This window comes from Oncorhynchus kisutch, linkage group LG6, assembly GCF_002021735.2.
Source record: "Oncorhynchus kisutch isolate 150728-3 linkage group LG6, Okis_V2, whole genome shotgun sequence".
Lineage (NCBI taxonomy): Eukaryota > Metazoa > Chordata > Actinopteri > Salmoniformes > Salmonidae > Oncorhynchus > Oncorhynchus kisutch.
Genome location: NC_034179.2, coordinates 25198241 through 25220490, shown reverse-complemented (window position 1 = coordinate 25220490; position 22250 = coordinate 25198241). Strand labels below are relative to the sequence as shown.

Below are 22250 nucleotides of genomic sequence, written 5' to 3'. Positions count from 1 at the left end.
ATAGAACTCCTATGGCAGGCAAAAACCTGAGAAAAAATCCAACCAGGAAGTGGGAAATCTGAGGTTGGTCGTTTTTCAACTCAGCCCCTATTGAAGATACAGTGAGATATTGGTCATGTTGCACTTCCTATGGCTTCCACTAGATGTCAACAGTCTTTAGAACGTTGTTTCAGGCTTCTACTGTGAAGGGGGGCTGAATGAGAGGGGAATGAGTCAGGTGTCTGGCAGAGTGCCACGGGCTCGTGACGCGCGGTCATGTGAGAGCGACCTCGCGTTCCATTGCTTTTGTACAGACAAAGGAATTTTCCGGTTGGAACATTATCGAAGATTTATGATAAAAACATCCTAAAGATTGATTGTATAAATCGTTTGACATGTTTCTACGGACTGTAGCGGAACTTTTTGGACATTTCGTCCGACCTTTCCGCTGGACTTGCCCGCGCCTCTTGAGTTTAGATTTGTTTACTAAACGTGCTAACAAAAGGTGGTGTTTGGACATAAATGATGAACTTTATCGAACAAACCAAACATTTATGGTGGAACTGTGATTCCTGGGAGTGCATTCTGATGAAGATCATCAAAGGTAAGTGAATAGTTATAATACTATTTCTGACTAATGTTGACTGCACAATATGGCGGATATCTTTTTGGCTTGTTTGGGCTCTGAGCGCTGTACTCAGACTATTGCATGGTATGCTTTTTCTGTAAAGTTTTTTGAAATTCTTACACAGCGGTTGCATGAAGGAGAAGTTTATCTAAAGTTCCATGTATAATAGTTGCATCTCTTATCAATGTTTATTATGAGTATTTCTGTGAATTGATGTGGCTCTCTGCAAAATCACCGCATGTTTTGGAACTACTGAACAAAACACGCCAATGTAAAATGAGATTTTGGGTATAAATATGCACTTTATCGAACAAAACATACATGTATTGTGTAACATGAAGTCCTATGAGTGTCATCTGATGAAGATCATCAAAGGTTAGTGATTAATTTGATCTATTCTATTTCTGCTTTTTGTGACTCCTCTCTTTGGCTGGAAAAATGGCTGTTTTTCTGTGACTTGATGGTGACCTAACATAATCGTTTCTGGTGCTTTTGCTGTAAAGCCTTTTTGAAATCAGACACTGTGGCTGGATTAATGAGAATTTTATCTTTAAAATTGTGTAAAATACTTGTATGCTTGAGGAATTTTAATTTTTGTTGTTTTGAATTTGGCGCCCTGCACTTTCACTGGCTGTTGGCGGGGTGGGACGCTACCGTCCCACATTTCCCAGAGGTTAAGAAGGAAAGAAATTCCACAAATTAACTTAAGGCACACCTGTTAATTGAAATTCATTCCAGGTGACTACCTCATGAAGCTGGTTGAGAGAATGCCAAGCGTGTGCAAAGCTGTCATCAAGGCAAAGGGTGCCTACTTTGAAGAATCTCAAATATAAAATCAATTTTGAATTAACAGTTTTTTGGTTACTACTTGATTCCATGTGTGTTATTTTATAGTTCATGTCTTCACTATTATTCTACAATGTATAAAATAGTAAAAATCTTTGAATGAGTAGGTGTGTCCAAAGTTTTTACTGGTACAGTATGTGAATATGTAATTCAAATGTTTTGTTTTTTTATACACAAAAAAATATTTTTCTAAATGGGTGTAACGTAACAAAAATGTGGAAAAAGTCAAGGGTCTGAATACTTCCTGAATGCACGGCATTTGTGCCAGAATCGAACCCACGCCAACATGGTAGGCCTATATGTGCGTGCTGAAGCCAGTGGCCCTAGCAGCTTGACCACCCCAGGCCACAATTGGACTAAAGTTTGACCTTAGTATACACTTGTATGTCATCAGCCTAGTGGAGATCAATATATATCTTTTATTAACAGTGGTGGAAAAAGTACCCAATTGTTATACTTGAGTAAAAGTAAAGAAACCATAATTGAAAATTACTCAAGGAAAAGTGAGTCGCCCAGTAAAATATTACTTGAATAAAAGTCTGGTTTATACTTAAAGTATCAAAAGTAAAAATATAAATAATTTAAAATGACTTATATTAAGCAAACCAAACAGCAGTTTATTTTGTATTTACGGATAGCCAGGGGCACACTACAACACTCAGACATAATATACAAACAAAGCATGTGTGTTTAGTGAGTCTGCCAGAGATCAGAGGCAGTAGATGGTAAGGGATGTTCTCTTGAAGTATGTGAACTAGACCATTTTCCTGTCCTGAGTACTTTTGGGTGTCAGGGAACATGTATGGAGTAGAAAATACATTAGTTGTCAAAAATATAAAAGTACAGATACCCCAAAACACTACTTAAGTAGTACTTTAAAGTATTTTTACACCACTGGTTATTAACTATATAAAATGACAGTTGTTGTGTATGCTCCATTTCAGATACTTTGTACATTTGAATGTTGTAGTAATAGGACCTAGGCCTAGAGGTTGAGTGAGCAAGCAAACATTTTTTTAATAGCAAACACTGATCCCAATGACTTCATGGAGAGAAAGAACTGCGGATCAATAATTAACTCAAAATTACAGTGAACATTTTAAAACACACTTGTAAATACTGACTGTATAACTCCAGTGTACAGTACCTAGTTCTCTTTAACATGATTGCCATTTAATACATTAGTCACCTAAATGTTTCACATTTTCAACAAAAACAAATACAGAAAAACACATTTTGAACATGTTTCTTTTTGGTTGGAATAAGCTACAATAATTGCCAAAAATATACCCCACGGTAGAAAACTATTCATTCTTAACCATTATGGCAACAATTACCATTGATAGTGTTTGCTTGTGTCAGACTTTTAGTATACTACAGAGCAAGCTGTGCTGCACTAAAGCCTGATGTAAGGAATAGAACCGTAAGGTGTATTCAAAGCAACGTGTGTAAGGCGACAGCCGCTCGTCTATCTGCTTCAGCGTGTCTGCCTGCCCTGGTCTCACCCCAGGGCCAGTGTGGTTGGTCTGAATTGGCCTCTCCTCCTGCTGGACTCTTCTCTCCAGGCCCAGGGCAGATCGGCCCACTTTCCCCAATCACAATGCCCCGGTAGCGCCATGCAACACTCACTACCCTGGGTTTTATCAGTAAATAAGTGCTCCCTCCAAATGTTCCAATCTGCTGGCATTTTATTTTCAAGATAACCATCAAAACACCCCAAAACCCAATGCATGTTTTCCTGTCCTATAGGACAGAGGCTTTATGATTGCAAATGGATGAAGAGCTGCTTCCACTTTGGTCAATTGTGTAGTCCCCAAGCTTGGCCTCATTCATGTTAGCTATATAAGTATATAATTTCTAGTCTCTGCTTTGTTGATAATTTTTCAAATTGCACTTACATATACACATATATTAGATACACTGAGTGTACAAAACATGAACACCTGCTCTATCCATGACAGACTGACCAGGTGAAAGCTACAGTATGATGAGTTATTGATGTCACTTGTTAAATCCACTTCAATCAGTGTAGATAGAGGGGAGGAGACAGGTTAAAGAAGGATTTAAGCCTTGAGAAAATTGAGACATGGACTGTGTGAGTGCCATTCAGAAGGTGAATGGGCAAGACAAAATATTTAAGTGCCTTTGAACGGGCTATCGTAGGTGTCAAGTGCACCGGTTTGAGTGTGTCAAGAACTGCAACGCTGCTGGGTTTTTCCATGCTCAACAGTTTCCCGTGTGTATCAAGAATGGTCCACCACCCAAAGGACATCCAGCCAACTTGACAACTGTTGCAAGCATTGGAATCAATATGGCCCAGCATCCCTGTGGCATGCTTTCAACACCTTGTAGAGTCCATGCCCCAACAAATTAAGGCTATTCTCAGGGCAAAAAGGGTTGCAACTCAATATTAGGAAGGAGTTTATCAACACGAACACACATTCTGTAAGACTTGTCCAGGGTAATGAATTTACACATCAGTCCCCCCCTCCCTCCAGAATCATTGCCAACAGTTTGATCATTAACAGCACAAACTCATTGGCTCCTCCAACCCCAGTTTCCATCACAGTTCCAGGGTGCAGTGCACTGGAGACAGTGGGGCCAGGAAGAGAGGCACTCTAGGTTTATAACTGGTGCTAACATGAGTCCTTTGTCCAGATCATATTCACATTCTGATTGTGCCCACATTGCCTCTGATTAATACCCTTGTATTTTATTTAAATCTACTGACTCTTGCATACTCACACACTGGTGATACGCTTATCTTTCCTGATTGCTTCAACTCCCTCATATCCCTGCACATAGACTCGGTAATACTTGTATTTAGCCTCAATATTTTTAATTGATTGTGTTATTAATACCTTTTTTTATTTATCTAATTTCTTACTTTTTAATTCTGCATTGCTGGGAAAAGGCTCGTAAGTAAGCATTTCACAGTAAAGTCTACACCTGTTGTATTCAGAGCATGTGACATAATTTGATCCACACATGGTAGTAAAATGTCTCTTATCCGCCAACCATTGTGACCAGATTTCCTAGTGCCTCCCTGTATGCAAATCATGTGATAGATATTCTTTCAAAATATATATATTTTTTGTAAGACAATTGATGCCATTAGTCAATGGAGCTACCCGTCAATGGTTTTAGTGACCGGTATAATGATTTAAATGGATTGACCATCCTGATCTGTTTACAATGGGTCCCTGACTAACTCCGGAGGTGGTCAGGAAGATATGATCACAAAAATCTATACCTTTCTAAAAATGTGAACAAGATCAGAATGTGGACAAGATCAAGACAAAGGACACAAGTTAGAACCAGGTATAAATGAGGCTTAGGTGGCAGCCGGTGCAGCATCCATGGTAGACAGGATGCGCACCACCTCAGCACGCTGTGTTGGGGAGATGTGTTGGGTCATATGCACGATGGAATCCATGGCAACCTCAGGATTGGCTTGGACCAGGCTAAGAAAAGAGATTAGATTGTGTAAAATTAAGGCAATGCACAGCAAAACAAAGGATTTACATGGAATAAATGGATTCTGTGGGAATCAGTGACATTGCACTTTCCTGACACCAGGAAATATTCCCCTGTATAAACAGATGGTATTATACAAGGCTTTGAGTTGACTGCTACCGGACATCTAAAGGCCGGTAAGTTCCCAGTGATCAGCCTGTTAAACAGGCCGTCTGTCTCACCTGCGGATCTGCTTGAGGATGTGGTCCCTGCGGATGTACTTAATGTTCTCGTCGACGATAGACCTGGCTCCCTCCTCCTCCTTCAGCTGCTTCTCCAGCCACTCCACTACCTCCTCATTGCTGTCCCATAGATACGCCTGCACACATACAGAGAGAAGAGGGGAAGATTACTTTTTTTGGCCTTAAATTTACCCATTTTCGAGCAGGAGAGTACTACAATAATTATTTCATAGCCTTGCTTGTTTGAACTAGCAAACCAAGAAAGTGAAAAAATAAAAATAAAAAATAAATTATATCAGAAGTGAAAGAGCTACAAAGCAGACCACCGATGCCTTTTTGACTGGACCTGATAGAGAGATCCCTATTCATGAGCACAGCCAGTCTCTGATCCCAAACAAAGGCAGACGGGGGCTTAGGCAGATTGGGAGGGTGTGACCTCACGCCGTTTTAAGAGCGCTCCTGCTTGTAGCCCGCAAGAACATTTAATGCCCTTATTAATCATTTTTTATCCCTTTGATTTTAATTAAGAAACAGCGTGTCGCACTCCTATCTGCACGTGCCAGGGCTCGGATTAATTGTAGCTTAAGATAGCCGGTCCTGATTGGAGTAATGTATTAAGCTAACAAGACGGCCGCTTCTAAAGATATACTCTCAGTGTACCTCAGGAGCTGGGCTTTTTCTAGTCACCCCTGAAGGCAGAAGTCTGGGCTGAGGGACATCTCTTCTATCACATCAGGTTATTTCTACCTAGCCATATCCAAGACCACAACAACTCCTGGTTTGAAATTTAACTGATCAGAATGTATTGGTTTTTGAAAATGACTAAAACCATACTTTAATGAGACCGTAAAGGAAGGTATAGATCTACTCTGCAGCCTCTAAGCCGACAGTGACCGTCAGTGTGTCAGTGCTGTGGTGGGCTGGTTTAAGGAAAGTAGAGGAGCAGGTAGTGGCCAGTCACCTTGACAGTCCCCTCAGCCTCTACGAACCAGCGTCTCAGCATGGCCTGAATCTGTCCATCAGTCAGATCGCTGTTGGCCACCTGGATCTTCATCTTGACCGTGTCCTCCAGCAGCAGACGCCTCAGACGCCAGTAGAAGAAGTGACGTGACGTCCGCCACTCCAGGATGTCCTGGGAAACCATCAAACCACACCAGAGATTCAGAGAGGATATCTCACAGACAAGCCATACTGGCTGACACTGTACTTTTAACATTTAAAGAGTCGTATAATGTGTAGTTCTCACCAAAACATTGTCTAATATCTGACAATACTTCGTTTCCATACAAGTTTTATTATTTTGAACTGAATACAATATTTGTTCATCATGATGAGAACTTGAGTGCAAGCAGTGGCATCCTGTCATTTATTTGGGCAACACCTGCTTTGAGGTACATATTTTGTTATTAATACGCGTCACATATTAGTTTGAAAGAAATGTGAAAAAAAAATATATAAGAGTTAATAAAGCTGCATACACACATGGTCTCTTGTTTTCTTGCTCCAAAATGCAGGTGTTCCAGTCTAACTCAATACTTTGTGGTGGTGGGGCAGGCCAGCATAAATTAGGAGCATTGCACCATGATTGGCTCACCAAGATTTACATACTAAAATTGCCACAGTGCAAGAGAGACCCCCAGAGACATCCATTGGTCCTTCGTATTCTAATGGGAATCTGTGTGTCTGTCACAAATTATTGTGCGGTTGCATTTGCAGGCATCTTGAGAGCGTCAGAGATCGTCATCTCTTATACAGAAATGCCCCAGCAGTCTTCTCTCATAAAGTAACCCATTGTGCGTACATGAGTGTGTGTTTCGAGTGTGTGAGCGCATGTGTGTGATAGAGAGCCCGGAATACTGCCTGGGGCTGTTCTGTGCTTGCTGAGGTGATGGGCTGGGTCATCAGCAGATAATTATAATGACACATCTCACAGCCTGAGAGAGAGATTGGAACACACCATTCCCTAGGCATCTCATCAACTGTACCAGGCTACTGCATTCTGGGTAATACAGGCTTGGTTACTCACACACTGCATAGACACAGTTGTGTGTATGAGTTAGATTTGAAAGAAAAACTCAATTTTCTCATATAGCTATGGGGGACCCTATTACACCCTTCATTTTCATAGTGTTCTGACATAATCTCTGTTGTGATCACTTTTGCTTCAGCGTGACTTTGTGACAGTGTCATCTCACCGTGATGACACCCTTCTCCTGCATGCGTCCCGGGGTGTCATGGAGGTCAGCGAACTGCACGGCTACCTGGTGGTAGATGGGTAACAGGAACTCCTCCCGCTCCTTCAGTTTGGTCTCCAGTTCCTTCCTCTCTGGCAGGCCCAGTTCTGGGGTACCTGGGGAGGGGGACCAAAATGAGCAGGAGGGTTACAACAAACCATACTGAGCAGGTTATGGTGAGACCGGGATTATTCACAGAGGTATGATTCAAGCCAGCTGCATGCTGAGAACATTTATGTAACATTAGAAACTAACATGCCAAGGACATTGTGTCAATGTGATGCTGAACATTTGGGATGAGCTACACTTCCTTATTCACTGAATTGGTATTTTGTTATTTATTTCACCTTTATTTAACCAGGTAGGCCAGTTGAGAACAAGTTCTCATTTACAATGAGAACGGGAGGGTGCGGGCAGCAATCGGTGGATGAGCATGCACTTAGTTTTCCTTGCACTTAAAAGCAGTTGGAGGCCTCGGAAGGAGTGTTGTATGGCATTGAAGCTCGTTTGGAGGTTAGTTAACACAGTGTCCAAAGAAGGGACAGAAGTATACAGAATGGTGTTGTCTGCGTAGAGGTGGATCAGAGAATCACCAGCAGCAAGAGCGACATCATTGATATATATATAGAGAAAAGAGTCAGCCCGAGAATTGAACCCTGTGGCACACCCATAGAGACTGCCAGAGGTCCGGACAACAGGCCCTCCGATTTAACACACTGAACTCTGAGAAGTAGTTGGTGAACCAGGTGAGGCAGTCATTTGAGAAGCCAAGGCTATGGAGTCGGTCAATCACAGAGTCGAAAGCCCTGGCCAGGTCGATGAAGACGGTTGCACAGTACCGTCTTTTATCAATGGCAGTTATGATATTGTTTAGGACCTTCAGCATGGCTGAGGTGCACCCATGACCAGCTCGGAAACCAGACTGCATAGTGGAGAAGGTACGGTGGGATTCGAAATGGTCAGTGATCTGTTAACTTGGCTTTCGTATATTTTAGAAAGGCAGGGCAGGATGGATATAGGTCTATAACAGTTTTGGTCTAGAGTGTCTCCCCCTTTGAGGAGGAGGATGACTGCGTCAGCTTTCCAATCTTTGGGGATCTCAGACGATACAAAAGAGAGGTTGAACAGGCTAGTAATATGGGTAGCAACAATTTCAGCAGATAATTTTAGAAAGAGAGGGTCCAGATTGTCTAGCCCAGCTGATTTGTAGGGATCCAGATTATGCAGCTCTTCCAGAACATCAGCTGTCTGGATTTGGGAAAAGGAGTAGTGGGGGGGGGGGGGGGGGGGGGCAGAGCTGTTGGCCGGGGTAGGGGTAGCCAGGTGGACAGCATGGCCGGCCGTAGAAAAATGCTTATTGAAATTCTCAATTATCGTAGATTTATCTGTGGTGACAGTGTTTCCTAGCCTCAGTGCAGTGGGCAGCTGGGAGGAGGTGCTCTTATTCTCCATGGACATTAGTGTCCCGAAACGTTTTGAAATTAGTGCTACAGGATGCAAATTTCAGTTTGAAAAAGCTAGCCGTAGCTTTCCTAGCTGACTCCGTATATTGGTTCCTGACTTCCCTGAAAAGTTGCATATCGTGGGGGCTATTCGATGCTAATGCAGAACGCCACAGGATGTTTTTGTGCTGGTCGAGGGCAGTCAGGTCTGGGTCAATTCTGGGTTGAACCAAGGGCTTCTTAGTACTACATTTTTTAAGATGTGAGGAAAGTCGTTTAAAGAGCAACAAGGCATCCTCTACAGACGGAATGATGTCAATATACTTCCAGGATACCCGGGCAAGGTCGATTAGAATTGCCTGCTCGCAGAAGTGTTTTAGGGAGCGTTTGACAGTGATGAGGGGTGGTCGTTTGACCGCGTACCCATTACGGATGCAGGCAATGAGGCAATGATCATTGAGATCCTGGTTGAGACAGCAGAGGTCTATTTAGAGTGCAAGTTGGTCAGGATGATATCTAAGAGGGTGCCCATGGTTACAGGTGTAGGGTTGTACCTGGTAGGTTCCTTGATAATTTGTGTGAGATTGAGGGCATCTAGCTTAGATTGTAGGTCGGCCGGGGTGTTAAGCATATCCCACTTAGGTCACCTAACAGTACGAACTCTGAAGATGGATGGGGGGGGCAAAGACCTGGATAGTAAGACAGAACTCTACAGGCTCGCTCAGCAGTAGATCGCAACTCCACCCCCTTTGGCAGTTCTCTTGTCGGAAAATGTTATAGTTAGGGATGGAAATTTCAGGATTTTTGGTGGCCTTCCTAAGCCAGTTGGTGGAGTGTGCTAAAGCAGAGAAATAAACAAACTTAGAGAGGAGGCTTCTAATGTTAACATGCATGAAACCAAGGCTTTTACGGTTACAGAAGTCAATAAATGAGAGCGCCTGGGGAATGGGAGTGGAACTAGGGGCTGCAGGGCTTGCGTTAACCTCTACATCACCAGAGGAACAGAGGAGTAGGATAAGGGTACGGCTAAAGGCTATAAGAACTGGTCATCTAGTGCATTCGGAACAGAGAATAAAAGGAGCAGGTTTCTGGGCGCGGAAGAATAGATTCAAGACATAATGTACAGACAAGGGTATGGTAGGATGTGAATACAGTGGAGGTAAACCTAGGAATTGAGTGATGAGGTTGTCTCTAGAGGCACCATTTAAGCCAGGTGAGGTCACCGCATGTGTGGGGGGTGGAACAAAAGGGATACACTCGGCTAAGGCATATTGAGCAGGGCTGGAGTCTCTACAGTGAAATAAGACAATAACACTAACCAAAACAGCAATAGACAAGGAATATTGACATTAGGGAGAGGCATGTGTAGCCAAGTGATCATAGGGTCCAGTGAGTAGCTAGGCGAGCTAGAGTCAAGGCGATTCAGACAGCTAGCGGGCTGGGGCTAGCAGATGGGCCTCAGGGGGACTTCTCAGCGGAAGAGGCTGTTGAAACCCCCTAAGACGGTTACGTCGGCAGAGCAGTCGTGATGGATTGGCGGTGCTCCGTGTCAGCAGTAAAAGGATCCAGGCCAATTGGCAAAATAGGTATTGTAGCCCAAGAATTGGCTGATGGACCTCTTCAGCTAGCCGGGAGATGCGCCTAGTTCGAGGCTAGCTCCAGGCTAACTGGTGCGTGCATCGGGACAGAGACGTTAGCCAGGAGTAGCTACTCGGATAGTAGCTAGCTAGCTGCGATTATCCGGTGTGAAGGTTCAGAGCTTGCGGTAGGAATCCGGAGATATGGTAGAGAAAAAGCAGTCCGATATGCTCTGGGTTGATATCGCGCTGTGCAGACTGGAAGGAATTGACCGGGCTGAGGCTGGCTGATGTCCGAGTTAACAGTGATGACCGCATGACAACAGGAGTGTTTAGGTAAGAAGCTACACTCCATTAGCATGGTGTTGGTTTTATGCTATAGTGTGTAAGCGCCACTCATTATCCCGGAGTTGGTTGGTTCTTTATGACTGAGTGCAGGCTCAGCTCTCTGTTTCACTGTCTGTTTTGCTACACTGTTCTCCAGAACCTCTGGCTGCTGTGCTACCTTTCAGCAGAGATTGATTTCTGTCAGAGCCAATCGGTCAGCATCCCCACCACAGCCCCTAGAGGCCCGGCGCTGGCCCATTGCTCCATGGTGCTCCCGTGAGCCCAGAGGAAAATCAATAAGCCCGGGTTGGGTGGGTGGGGGGGCAGGCCCTGCTGATTGATCTGGCCCTGCCGTGATTGACACATCTCCCCAGGGAACAGAGCAGGGACGATACGATCACCCTCAGATAAAGAACAAGAGTGACAGGGAATTACAGCACACATACTCCGCTAGATATTACCATCCCTCCCTCAGAGAGAGATTGAGAGAGAGAACGCAAAGGAGAAACCGAAAGAGTGAATGAGAAAGGGAGAAGAGCAGTTGTGAAAGAGTTGATTATTTGCAAAAGAGAACGGCAGTGTGATTTAGAGAAAATAGGAATAAAACGAGAGTATCTTACTCACCCAGTCTCTCTGCCAGGCCCATGTAGACCGGGTCCACCCTCCTCATAGTCTTCACCAGGTCCTTCTTCCTGAACTTGATCTCTACCGTTCCCTCTGGCTCCAACACCCCACCACTGTAGAACAAACAGAGAACATCTTCAACACAGCACCCAAACATCACTGACTAAACAGTATTACAGTAGAAGCAGAAATCGGTCTGGAAAGTGCTTTGCTAAATCACATTTTATTTGTCACATGCGCCGAATACAACATGAAATGCTTACTTACAAGCCGTTAACCAACAATGCAGTTCAAGAAATAGAGTTAAGAGATTTACAAATAATAAAAATACAATTAAAAACAAAAAGTAACAAATGAAAATGACAAAACAATAATGAGGCTATATACAGGGGGAACAGGTTAGTCAAGGTAATTTGTAAAGTGACTATGCATAGATAATGTAAATAGTCTGGATGACCATTTGATTAATTGTTCAGCAGTCTTATGGCTTGGGGGTAGAAGCTTTTAAGGAGCCTTTTGGTCCTAGACTTGGCGCTCCAGGTACTGCTTGCCTTGCGGTAGCAGACAACATTATATGGCTTGGGTGACTGGAGTCTGACCATTTTTTTGGGCCTTCCTCTGACACCGCCTAGTATATACAGTTGAAGTCGGAAGTTTACATACACCTTAGCCAACGACATTTAAACACAATTCCTGACATTTAATCCTAGTAAATATTCCCCTGTTTTAGGTCAGTTAGGATCACCAGTTTATTTTAAGATTGTGAAATGTCAGAATAATAGTAGAGAGAATGGGCCCCAGTGTTGAGGATCAGCTTGGCAGATGTGTTGTTGCTTTCCCTTACCACCTGGGTTGTGTTCAGAGAAACTCACCGACTGTCCTTGTCAGCATACATCTCCATGTGGCGGGGGTTGATGGTGGGGTCTATGACCACCCAGGACCCTCCTCTGAGCTCTGCCTGTGGAGGGATGTACACCAGAACAGGCTGGCGGTACTCTCTCAGCCCATCCACGATGTAGGCTCCAAATTTCAGCACCTGGTCATACATGTCTGAGGGAGGGACAGGAGTGGGATTTTATATATCAGACTGAAAACCCACAGACACAGGTATAACTAAGATATTTACAAAACATCTGTTATCTGGTACCTTTCATGCCCCCAGAGAAGCCCCTCCAGTTGGCGAACACCATGAGAGGGAGGCCCTCGCGGTTCAGATCCTTGATGGCCTGTGACGTCTTAAACGCAGAGTCAGGGAACCACACTTGGCCTGCCTGCTGGATGATCTGAGGATAGGACAACAGAGGGTTACAGTAAGTGTGTGTGTGTGTATTTCTCTGTGTTCATGTAAAACAACCTGAATTAGGACACAACATATTGTAGGTATTGAAAGGATGTTACCTTGGCTTCAGAGTCCAGGTTTGCTGGATCGGCTGGGATTGACAGCTCCACAGATCTAGTTTCCACAGCAACCACTCCAGTAGGTATGCCACCTAGCCTGTGAGAGAGAAGAGGGTCATATCAGGACAAGACACACAACTATGAAACCGAAGGCTGATGGGAGGGTCGCTCCACCAAACGAGTACCTTTTGGTAGTGTAACTTTGTAAAAATTTTTTGGGGAACATTGTCATAAAGAGCACATGTTTTCCCATCTCTAGAGCTTAAATAAATAAAATCACTATAGTAAGTGCCTTTTAAACAGATAGTTGGGGATTTTAGCAAGGAATCCCTTTACTTCCCCGAGTCAGATGAACTCATGGATACCATTTGTATGTATCTGCATCCAGTGTGAAGTTAGAAGTAGTTTCGCGAGCCAATGTTAACTAGCACATGCTAGCTGTACCCAAAACCTTCTAGCCTTTGTGCGAAGCTAATTAGCAAAACTAACTTCAACTTCCCTCATGCTGGACACAGATGCATAAAAATGGTATCCACGGGTTCATGTGAAAAAAGGCTAGAAGGGTTTCAGTACTAGAGAATGTAGATCGACTTGCATGACCTTCAGAGGAAAGATCTCAGGCCACTTAATACATTTCCTGCATGGCTCAAACAAGATTATGTTCTATATCTACATACATTCTCAACAAATTATGTTGTGACCAAGATGACCATTGAAGCTCTGCGGACACTCGAGAATGACTTGGTCTTAATGCTCTGGTATGTTTGACAAAGGACTAATAGTGTCTATATTGCTTAGAAATAGTGGAGTGGTGTGGTTCCTTACCTGGCTCTGCCTACCACCACACTCTGAGCCCAAGGCTGCATGATCTCCATGAATGAGCCATGGTCAAAGAACCCACTTTGCCACAGGGCCTTTGGAGCTGCAGAAAGAGAGAGGAGAGCAAGAGAGTTTTAATAATTGATTATTACAAAGTAAACATCTGTAAATGAGAAATACAATTTGCCCATATTTGGCAGAATAATATATTTTTCCCTCCAGATGCTGACCATACACTCATGTCATATCCATGCGGCCAAAAGCAGAGTTTGTTTTATATTTTGAACAGGGATCTCTAATCTTCAGACGGATGAGGCTGTAAAGAGCCTTGCTCAGCTCTGCTGTTCCTGGCAGACAGAGGACAGGGCTAGTCCAAGAGGTTACCATTCAATTAAGCCTCCCCGCTCATCACAGCTTTAGACATGGACTGCTGAAGACATGGCCTCGTGCACCGCAACTCAGTCGCTTCCTCTGCCCAAAGTTGTAATTACACTGATATGGAATCTGCTCAGTCCGGACCATGCATGTAAAACCTAAGCCATCCATCTCCACCTCTTCATCCACCCAGCGAACCCAGGATTCAGTGTCTCACAGTGTCTGAATGAGGAATATCCCCCCTACATCAAGCCTATAACCCTCTAACAGTCAGGAATTAGTTTAACCCCTGACCTCAGGGAGATCCGCCCAAAAGATTAGCAGCGCATATCACATGTCAACCTTTAAATGACAATCAGCTGTTGTTCCACACCTGCTGAGGCAGCACGCGTGAGACTGGATGAGGATGAATGACTACTGTACACGTGACTTATTATTATAACAATGAGAGAATAATAAGATCCTTTATTGCACAGCGATGGAAAGATTAGATAGAGTTGGTGATGAGTGGGGTACAAAGTTTACAATATGTTGTAAATGAAAAGCAGTTATTTCTCATTTGTGGGGTACTGTAAAATGTTGAAATATTAATCTGAGGAAAAAAAAAAAAAAAAAAATCTATAAAAATGGGGGTTACTAACTTTGGCCGGGGCGTCCTGCCAGCATCCAGCGGGGGTCATAGGGAGCCTTAGTGGGCATAAACTCCACCAGCCGGTCTATGGGGTCCTTGGCATTGATGATGGGCACAGGACTAGAGCGGTCCTATGGGGGACAAACGGTCAAGAACTCGTAGAAAAAATGTAAACATTGCCTCTGAATTTAACACAGCATCACTGTGAGTAGCTAACAGCATAATGGTACATTTGCATTGGTTAAGCCTAAATTAATGGACAGTGGAATACATGTTGACAGTAAGAGCGGATGGTTACCTTGGGCATGTAGGAGAGCCAGTGCAGCAGCATGTGGACTCCCTCAAAGTCATCACACACAGTGCTGTGTGTCACACCGTTGTTGTGCATGATCTGAATCCCACCCAGCTGGTTGTTGGAGGTGTATACCTCTCTACCCAGCACCTACAGGAAAGAAGATGGGGGTGATGTCATTCTGTATAACAATCGCTAATTATTCCTTGGTAGTGTCAAACCATGTAATCCAATTTCCCTACAAACCGAGAGACCTCCAACCATATGTAGACACTAGATATACAATATTAGATATTTTTATGTTGAGACCCCCATTCTTCTCCCTACAGGGCATAGTGAACCAAGCCCTTTGAGGCTTAGGGCCAAGGATAAAGGGTGGTGTCACCGGGGCTCTGGATCAATAAGATGACACACACATCTGAAAGGGGACAGGGACCCCCCCTGCTCCCCACCGTGGCACCGCCTCATCAATACTGTCGATCGGTGGCTAGGGATCACTGCATCACGGCGGTCACGGGGGGCCGCTAGCATCCAGCGCTCTCCCTCCCAGGGGTTATTTGTAACCTCCAGAGTGAATTAATACCCGAGGTTTCTCCTCCCCGACACAATCGACAGGAGCTGTGACAAAGAGCTGCCCGCCCGCACCGCACACTGCCTCACAGCCAGTTTATGAGCACGCACACACATACAAAAACACACACATGCTCACACACAGTGACTAGCATGTGTATGAGACTGCCTGTATGTGTGCGTGTATATTGGTTTATTGTGCGTCTCTTGGTGTGCGAGGCTAATGAAGGATGGCATGGACCCATTAACCTCCCCACACACACGGCCGTGCAGGGGACACAGTCCCGTAAAACACAGAGGTGCTCGTTGATCACTCAGCTCTCACCTCTTCACCATCATTTACTTTCTCTGTTCCCATTAATGGATATGTCCCTGGCTACAAATCCTGGGTGCCCTCCTAAAGCTGTCAGGCCAGCCCGTGGCCCCGGGAAGCATTGCAGTCACCTTGACAGGCAGACACAGGGCCACTGTGCCAACAGGCTGGGCCTTGGTTCATTAACATTCCACAGCAGAGGGAGAAAAGAGGTATGGTGGAGGCACGAGAGGGACGCAGGCCCTTTTAGTGGCCCACTGGGATATTTGTACCAGTAGTTACTATCCAGTCACCATACAAATAGGAGAAAGATATCCATCAGTGAATGAAATGAGTGTCTTTAGATGACAGACTATCTACGGCTTTGGTGAACCAGGGAGTCTATGGGGATATAATATGAAGGTTATAGTGAATGTCTAGGTCCCTTTTTCTGCCATATTATTGTTGAATGGACGGTCCATCATTGTGACATCCATTTGGGAAAAACTTTAGATTTACCGCTGCACTGGTAGATGTATACATTTCTCAGTAAATCTATAGTTTCCCATTTAAACATTTACTGTAACACAACACATTTGTAAAATTGTGATATTACATAATCTTCTGATGTTTCTCAAGCATCCGAACAACCTACACTTGCAGCAAAACCTGCAAATGGAAACGATCATGTTGTGTTTTGTCATGTAATTTTATTATAAAGTCATGTTAATGCTGAGACTGAGGAGGGATAATGGGAAGAGAGACAGAGGCAGAGAGATGGGGAAAGCAGTGGGTAGTCAGTGGATCCCTGAGAGGGAGAGAAAACAATCTGCTTCAGGAAAACTTTTCATTTTGATTGGAGACAAATGATATGGGTGTCCTTCGTCCCAGCAGCAGCCTCAGGCATCACGCTGCTATTTCTATGCAAACAACAACTTGACACTTCTTTCTATTATTCCACCAGGAGCTGCAGCAGTATGACTGGGGAGACGAGGGGGGGGGGGTTCAACCACAGAACAAGGGCGAAAAAGGCCTGATCACTGAGGTGGAAAACTGCACACTGAGTGAGAGAATAATATGGGATCACAAAACACCATTATAATTTGTATTGTTGGATTCAGACATGATGCAGTCCTTCTGCCTCTATACTATTTCAGAGGGAGGTCTCTTACAGGATATCTATCCAATGGCCAACGCTCTGTTCTTACAGTATACAGTAACAAAACTACACACTTTGTCCTCTTCCTCAAATTAACTGCAAAATAAATGGCATGACAGAGTAATACATATTAATAGTGAAATTCCAAATTAAAATGAAGATGTGTTAATTGCATCAACTAAGGAACAATCTGTGTGCGTCACAGCACAGTGCATAAAGCACACATGAACATCGCCTATTCTTTAATAAAACAGGACAATTAAAAGAGTATAAAATGCCCTTCACAGTATCCGTTTTAAAAATGATTCATTTAATTATGTGTGGTCTTGTTGTTAGTGATGCATGGTGGAGTGCTACAGCTGAATATACCTTTTATTCGTCAGACAAAGAACCAATGTCCCTTTGCAGACGCTGCACTGCAACCAGAAGAAAAATAATAATAACTCTAGACTACAAAGATCTCCCTGCCCTTCATTTGGCAAATCTGACCATAATTCTATCCACCTGATTCCAAGCAAAAACTAAATCAAAGTACCTGTGACTCACTCAATACAGAAATGGTCAGATGTGACTGCTACACCACAGGACTGTTTTGATAGCACAGACTTGAATATATTCCAGGATTCATCCAACGGCATTGAATAGTATACCACTTCAGTCATGGCTTCATCAATAAGTGCATCGACAACGTCCCCCCCACAGTGACCGTACGTACATATCCCAACCAGAAGCCATGGATTACAGGCAACATCCGCATTGAGCTAAAGGCTAGAGCTGCCGCTTTCAAGGAGCGGTACACTAATCCGGACGCTTATAAGAAATCCCACTATGCCCTCAGACTAACCAACAAACAAGCAAAGAGTCAATACAGGATTAAGATTGGATCCTACTACACCGGCTCTGGCGCTCGTCGGATGTGGCAGGGCTTGAAAACTATTACGGACAACAAAGGGAAACCCAGAAGTGAGCTGCCCAGAGACACGAGTCTACCAGACGAGCTAAATGCTTTTTATGCTCGCTTTGAGGCAAGCAACACTGAAGCATGCACGAGAGCACCAGCTGTTCTGGATGACTTTGATATGATGCTTGTGTTAGCCGATGTGAGCAAGACCTTTAAACAGGTCAACATTCACAAAGCAGCGGGGCCAGATGGATTACCAGGACATGTACTCAAAGCATGCACAGACCAACTGGCAAGTGTCTTCACTGACATCATCAACCTCTCCCTGATGGAGTCTGTAATATCTACATGTTTCAAGCAAACCATCATAGTCCCTGTGCCAAAGGAAGCGAAGGTAATCTGCCTAAATGACTACCGCCCTGTAGCACTCATGTCGGTAGCCATGAAGTGCTTTGAAAGGCTGGTCATGGCTCACATCAACAGAATGATCCCGTGCTTCTACACCTGCATTGCTTGCTGTTTGGGGTTTTAGGCTGGGTTTCTGTACAGCACTTTGAGATATCAGCTGATGTACGAAGGGCTATATAAATAAATTTGATTTGATTTTGATTTGAACAGAATCCTCCCTAGACCCACTCCAAATTGCATACCACCCCAACAGATCCACAGATGACGCAATCTCAATCTCACTCCACACTGCCCTTTCCCACCTGGACAAAAGGAACACCTGTGAAAATGCTGTTCATTGACTACAGCTCAGCATTCAATACCATAGTGCCCACAAAACTCATCACTAAGCTAAGGACCCTGGGACTAAACACCTCCCTCTGCAACTGGATCCTGGACTTTGACAGGCCATCCCCAGGTGGTAAGGGTATGCAACACATCTGCCACACTGATCCTCAAACTCAGGGGTGTGTACTTAGTCCCCTCCTGTACTCCCTGTTCACCCACGACTGCGTGGCCAAACACGACTCCAACACAGTCATTAAGTTTGCTGACGAAACAAGTGGTAGGCCTGATGCCTAACAACGATGAGACGGCTTATAGGGAGGTCAGAGTACTGGCAGTGTTGTGCCAGGGCAACAACCTCTCCCTCAATGTGAGCAATACAAAGGAGCTGATCGTGGACTACTGGAAAAGGAGGGGCGAATAGGCCCCCATTAACAGACGGGGCTGTAGTGGAGAAGGTCAATAGTTTCCTGTTCCTTGGTGTCCACGTCACCAACGAACTATCATGGTCCAAACACACCAAGACAGTCGTGAACAGGGTACAACACCTTTCCCCCTCAGGAGACTGAAAAGATTTGGCATGGGTTCCCAGATACTCAAAAAGTTCTACAGCTGCACCATTGAGAGCATCCTGACCAATTGCAAATTGGTAAATAAAGATGTAAAAACCGAACACAATCCTCTCATCACCTCAAACCACAGCTATCAAATACCACTGCTATCAGGTAGGGAAGTAACCACAAGGCCCATCTCATCTCTGAAACAACTTTAAGTTTCATCCACTGGTATGGCAACTGGTCAGCATATGACCGTAAAACGCTAGAGGGTAGTGTGAACGGCCCAGTACATCACTGGGGCCAAGCTTCCTGCCATCCAGGACCTATATACTAGGCGGTGTCAGAGTCGCCCAAGTCGTAGACTGTTTTCTCTGCTACTGAACGGCAAGCAGTACCAGGACGCCAAGTCTCAGACCAAAATGCTCCTTAACAGCTTCTACCCCAAAACCATAAGACTGCTGAACAATTAATCAAATGGCCAATTACATTGACCCCCCCCCCCCCCACAAAATTGTCTTGTACACTGCTGTTACTCACTGTTTATTATCTATGCATAGTCACTTCACCCCTACCTACATGTACAAATTACCTCAACTAAGCTGTACCCCCGCACATTAACTCATTACCGGTACCCCCTGAATATAGCCTGGTTGTTATGTTATTGTGTTACTTTAGTTTATTTGGTAAATATTTTCATAACTCTTCCTGAAATGCACTGTTGGTTAAGGGCTTGTAAGTAAGCATTTCACGGTAAGGTCTACACTTTTTGTATTTGGCGCATGTGACAAATAAAGTTTGATTTGAACACTGCATCAAAGCAGAATCTATCAGTATTTCAGTTGTGTGTGCCATGAGGTACAGCTAGGACAGGGGGAGTGATACTGGTCCTTACCTTGTTGAGTGCTCCAGCCCCAGTGAGGATGATGTGGGAGTTTTCCACCTGGATGGTCCTCTGACCCAGCCTAACCAGGTAGGCTCCGATCCCGATTGCTCGACAAGTCACCTGGAGAGAGAAGTACACACAGCCTGGTTAGGAAACCACTGGTCAAGTGCATGTCAGTGATCAGGGTAAACCGATCCTTAGATTTGCCATCCTCTGCCTCAGATTCCCCAGTACTTCTGTATACTTTTCAGCCAGTAGATCTAAAAATAGCCAAAGTGCATATCTGCAGATATACGTGCACCATGTCATTGCACCCTCTCTCTGCTGTGTGTGCATCTTGCTAGCTGTTACTCAAACCGCGAGGGACTGAAGCCCATTGGCTAGAACTCAAAATGTTAAGGGGCTGGCCCGCGTGGCGGAAAATGGCACGTCACAGCTTCCAGAAAAACATCCGCTATCAATATAGGGATTTCTTTGCTAATTGATGCAAGACAGTAATTCTGCTCATATATTCTACATGTATGAACTACACATTGACACATCCATCACGTCTGAATCCATGTCTAAAAATATACTTAGTAGTCGCCATAGTTCCAGAGCTGGTCTTTAAGTATTAACTTAGACATGAAAAACAGTTTCGAATGAAATTGGTGTTAAGTCCACCATTCCTATAAGTGCTGTGCTAGGCCTGTGTGTGTCGGTACATCCAGTGTGTCGGTGCGTACCAGGTTCATGGTGATGACCTGATCATAGGCCAAAGAGGACTCTCCAGCAATCATCCCAGAGCCCTTCAGGTTCTCCACCCCCAGACCCTCCTCCTTCCCGATGATGTCAGTGATCTTGTACCTGAACAAGGAAAGGCTCAGTCAGACATCCTGCCTTTCTCAGTGGAAATCACCACTTCATCCTTATTCCACTTCTCCCATTGTACAAGGTGCTTTTCATGTGTATTCATGCACAGTCCATTGATTCTCTTAATTTGTAGATTTACAGTTTCTCCATTGGCCTAATCCAGTGAGCTGGATGTATTATCTGTATTGAATAGGGTGACAGTGAGTAGTAATATGGCTGAGGGTTAACGTCTGGACTCACCTGGACTCTCCCTCATCCTCTATGTGTTCACAGTGAACAGAATTCAGGGCTGACACCTTCTTGTAGTCCTGAGGGGTCAGGTACAAGTACTTGAAGCCCTGGGGAGAGAAACAGACTTTGCATCAGCAGACTGCGAGGGACGTACGTACGTAGATTGATTAATTTATTGGGAAAAAAAGATGCAGAGTACAACCCAGGGGATTCCACATTAAAGCCAACATCACTTGTTTCCAACGTGGTCCCCAATGGAATACACCAATACAGACAACACAACAGTAAATCCCTATAGTACAAAACAGCATCACAATTTAACCATCTGCTAACAGACAGCTACAACACTAATCTCCAAATCAAAATAGTTTAAATTCTTCAATGGAAGTTCTACACCGCCATGCCCCCTTCTGCCAGCTGACCTTGTAGGGGTCTGCAGTGTCCTGCCAGGCTACATGGAACATGTGTCTGATCTCCTCTGCCAGGCCGATGCGGGCACCGCTGTTGGCAGAGATGTAGATACGAGGGATGCCACTCTCCCTGGACATCTCTGAGGCCTGCAGGAACAGCAGGTCCTCCTGCGGCCCAAACGAACCAATCTTGTGTGTGATGTCATTACTGATCACAATGATCTCACGCCCTGCCGGGTACTCCGGGGTCCTGATGGTCATCCGCCAGGCCACCATGCCAATCTAGAGGGACACACACGTACACATTAATTTATGTAGTCGAGACATTACTGTTGTATGCATTTTCACAAAGAAAATACAATAACCTGGCAAACAGATATTGAACAATCCTGCCAAAGAAACACAGAGACACCTACAGATCAGAAATGGTACTGCAACTTTAAAAAGGAGTTACTTCTCACCTCGTTCCCTCCTGGTAGACGGTTCATCTGCACCAGCTGTCCCTGTGGATCCAGGACCAGCTCAGTGAAAGTGAGCAGCTCAGAGGGCAGAGGGCATTTGGGCAGGTGGGCGAAGGCTTTGGTGGACTGCCACAGCTTCTTTAGAGCCTGGAGGAAAGAGGAGCCAGAGACACGAGGGACTGCTGCTCACTCTTAATATAACAAACTTACTGGAAAGTGATAACATGCAGGGTTGAGGTCAATTACATTTCAATTCAGGTTAGACATTTTAATTAATGAATTGGACATTTCCCATTATTTTACAATGTGAAATCTTAATTTCATGCATTGGA

General features: G+C 44.4%; 1 protein-coding gene across 10 annotated transcripts in view; it reads right to left on the bottom strand.

Moving 5' to 3' along the window:
- Positions 1 to 2445: 2445 nt before the first annotated feature.
- Positions 2446 to 22250, bottom strand: part of LOC109892560 (acetyl-CoA carboxylase) — a 47373-nt gene continuing 27568 nt past the window's right edge. For all 10 annotated transcript variants that reach the window (XM_031826462.1, XM_031826464.1, XM_020485173.2 and 7 more), the window contains 16 exons: positions 21919 to 22065; positions 21470 to 21739; positions 21057 to 21154; positions 20690 to 20810; positions 19974 to 20084; positions 14877 to 15020; positions 14589 to 14709; positions 13579 to 13675; positions 12754 to 12850; positions 12503 to 12638; positions 12228 to 12405; positions 11356 to 11468; positions 7347 to 7501; positions 6113 to 6283; positions 5152 to 5288; positions 2446 to 4917 (listed from right to left, as the gene is read on the bottom strand). In XM_031826462.1, the coding sequence (XP_031682322.1) occupies positions 4788 to 4917; positions 5152 to 5288; positions 6113 to 6283; positions 7347 to 7501; positions 11356 to 11468; positions 12228 to 12405; positions 12503 to 12638; positions 12754 to 12850; positions 13579 to 13675; positions 14589 to 14709; positions 14877 to 15020; positions 19974 to 20084; positions 20690 to 20810; positions 21057 to 21154; positions 21470 to 21739; positions 21919 to 22065 (2226 nt within the window). In that variant the 3' untranslated portion in view covers positions 2446 to 4787. The remainder of the gene's footprint in view (positions 4918 to 5151; positions 5289 to 6112; positions 6284 to 7346; positions 7502 to 11355; positions 11469 to 12227; positions 12406 to 12502; positions 12639 to 12753; positions 12851 to 13578; positions 13676 to 14588; positions 14710 to 14876; positions 15021 to 19973; positions 20085 to 20689; positions 20811 to 21056; positions 21155 to 21469; positions 21740 to 21918; positions 22066 to 22250) is intronic.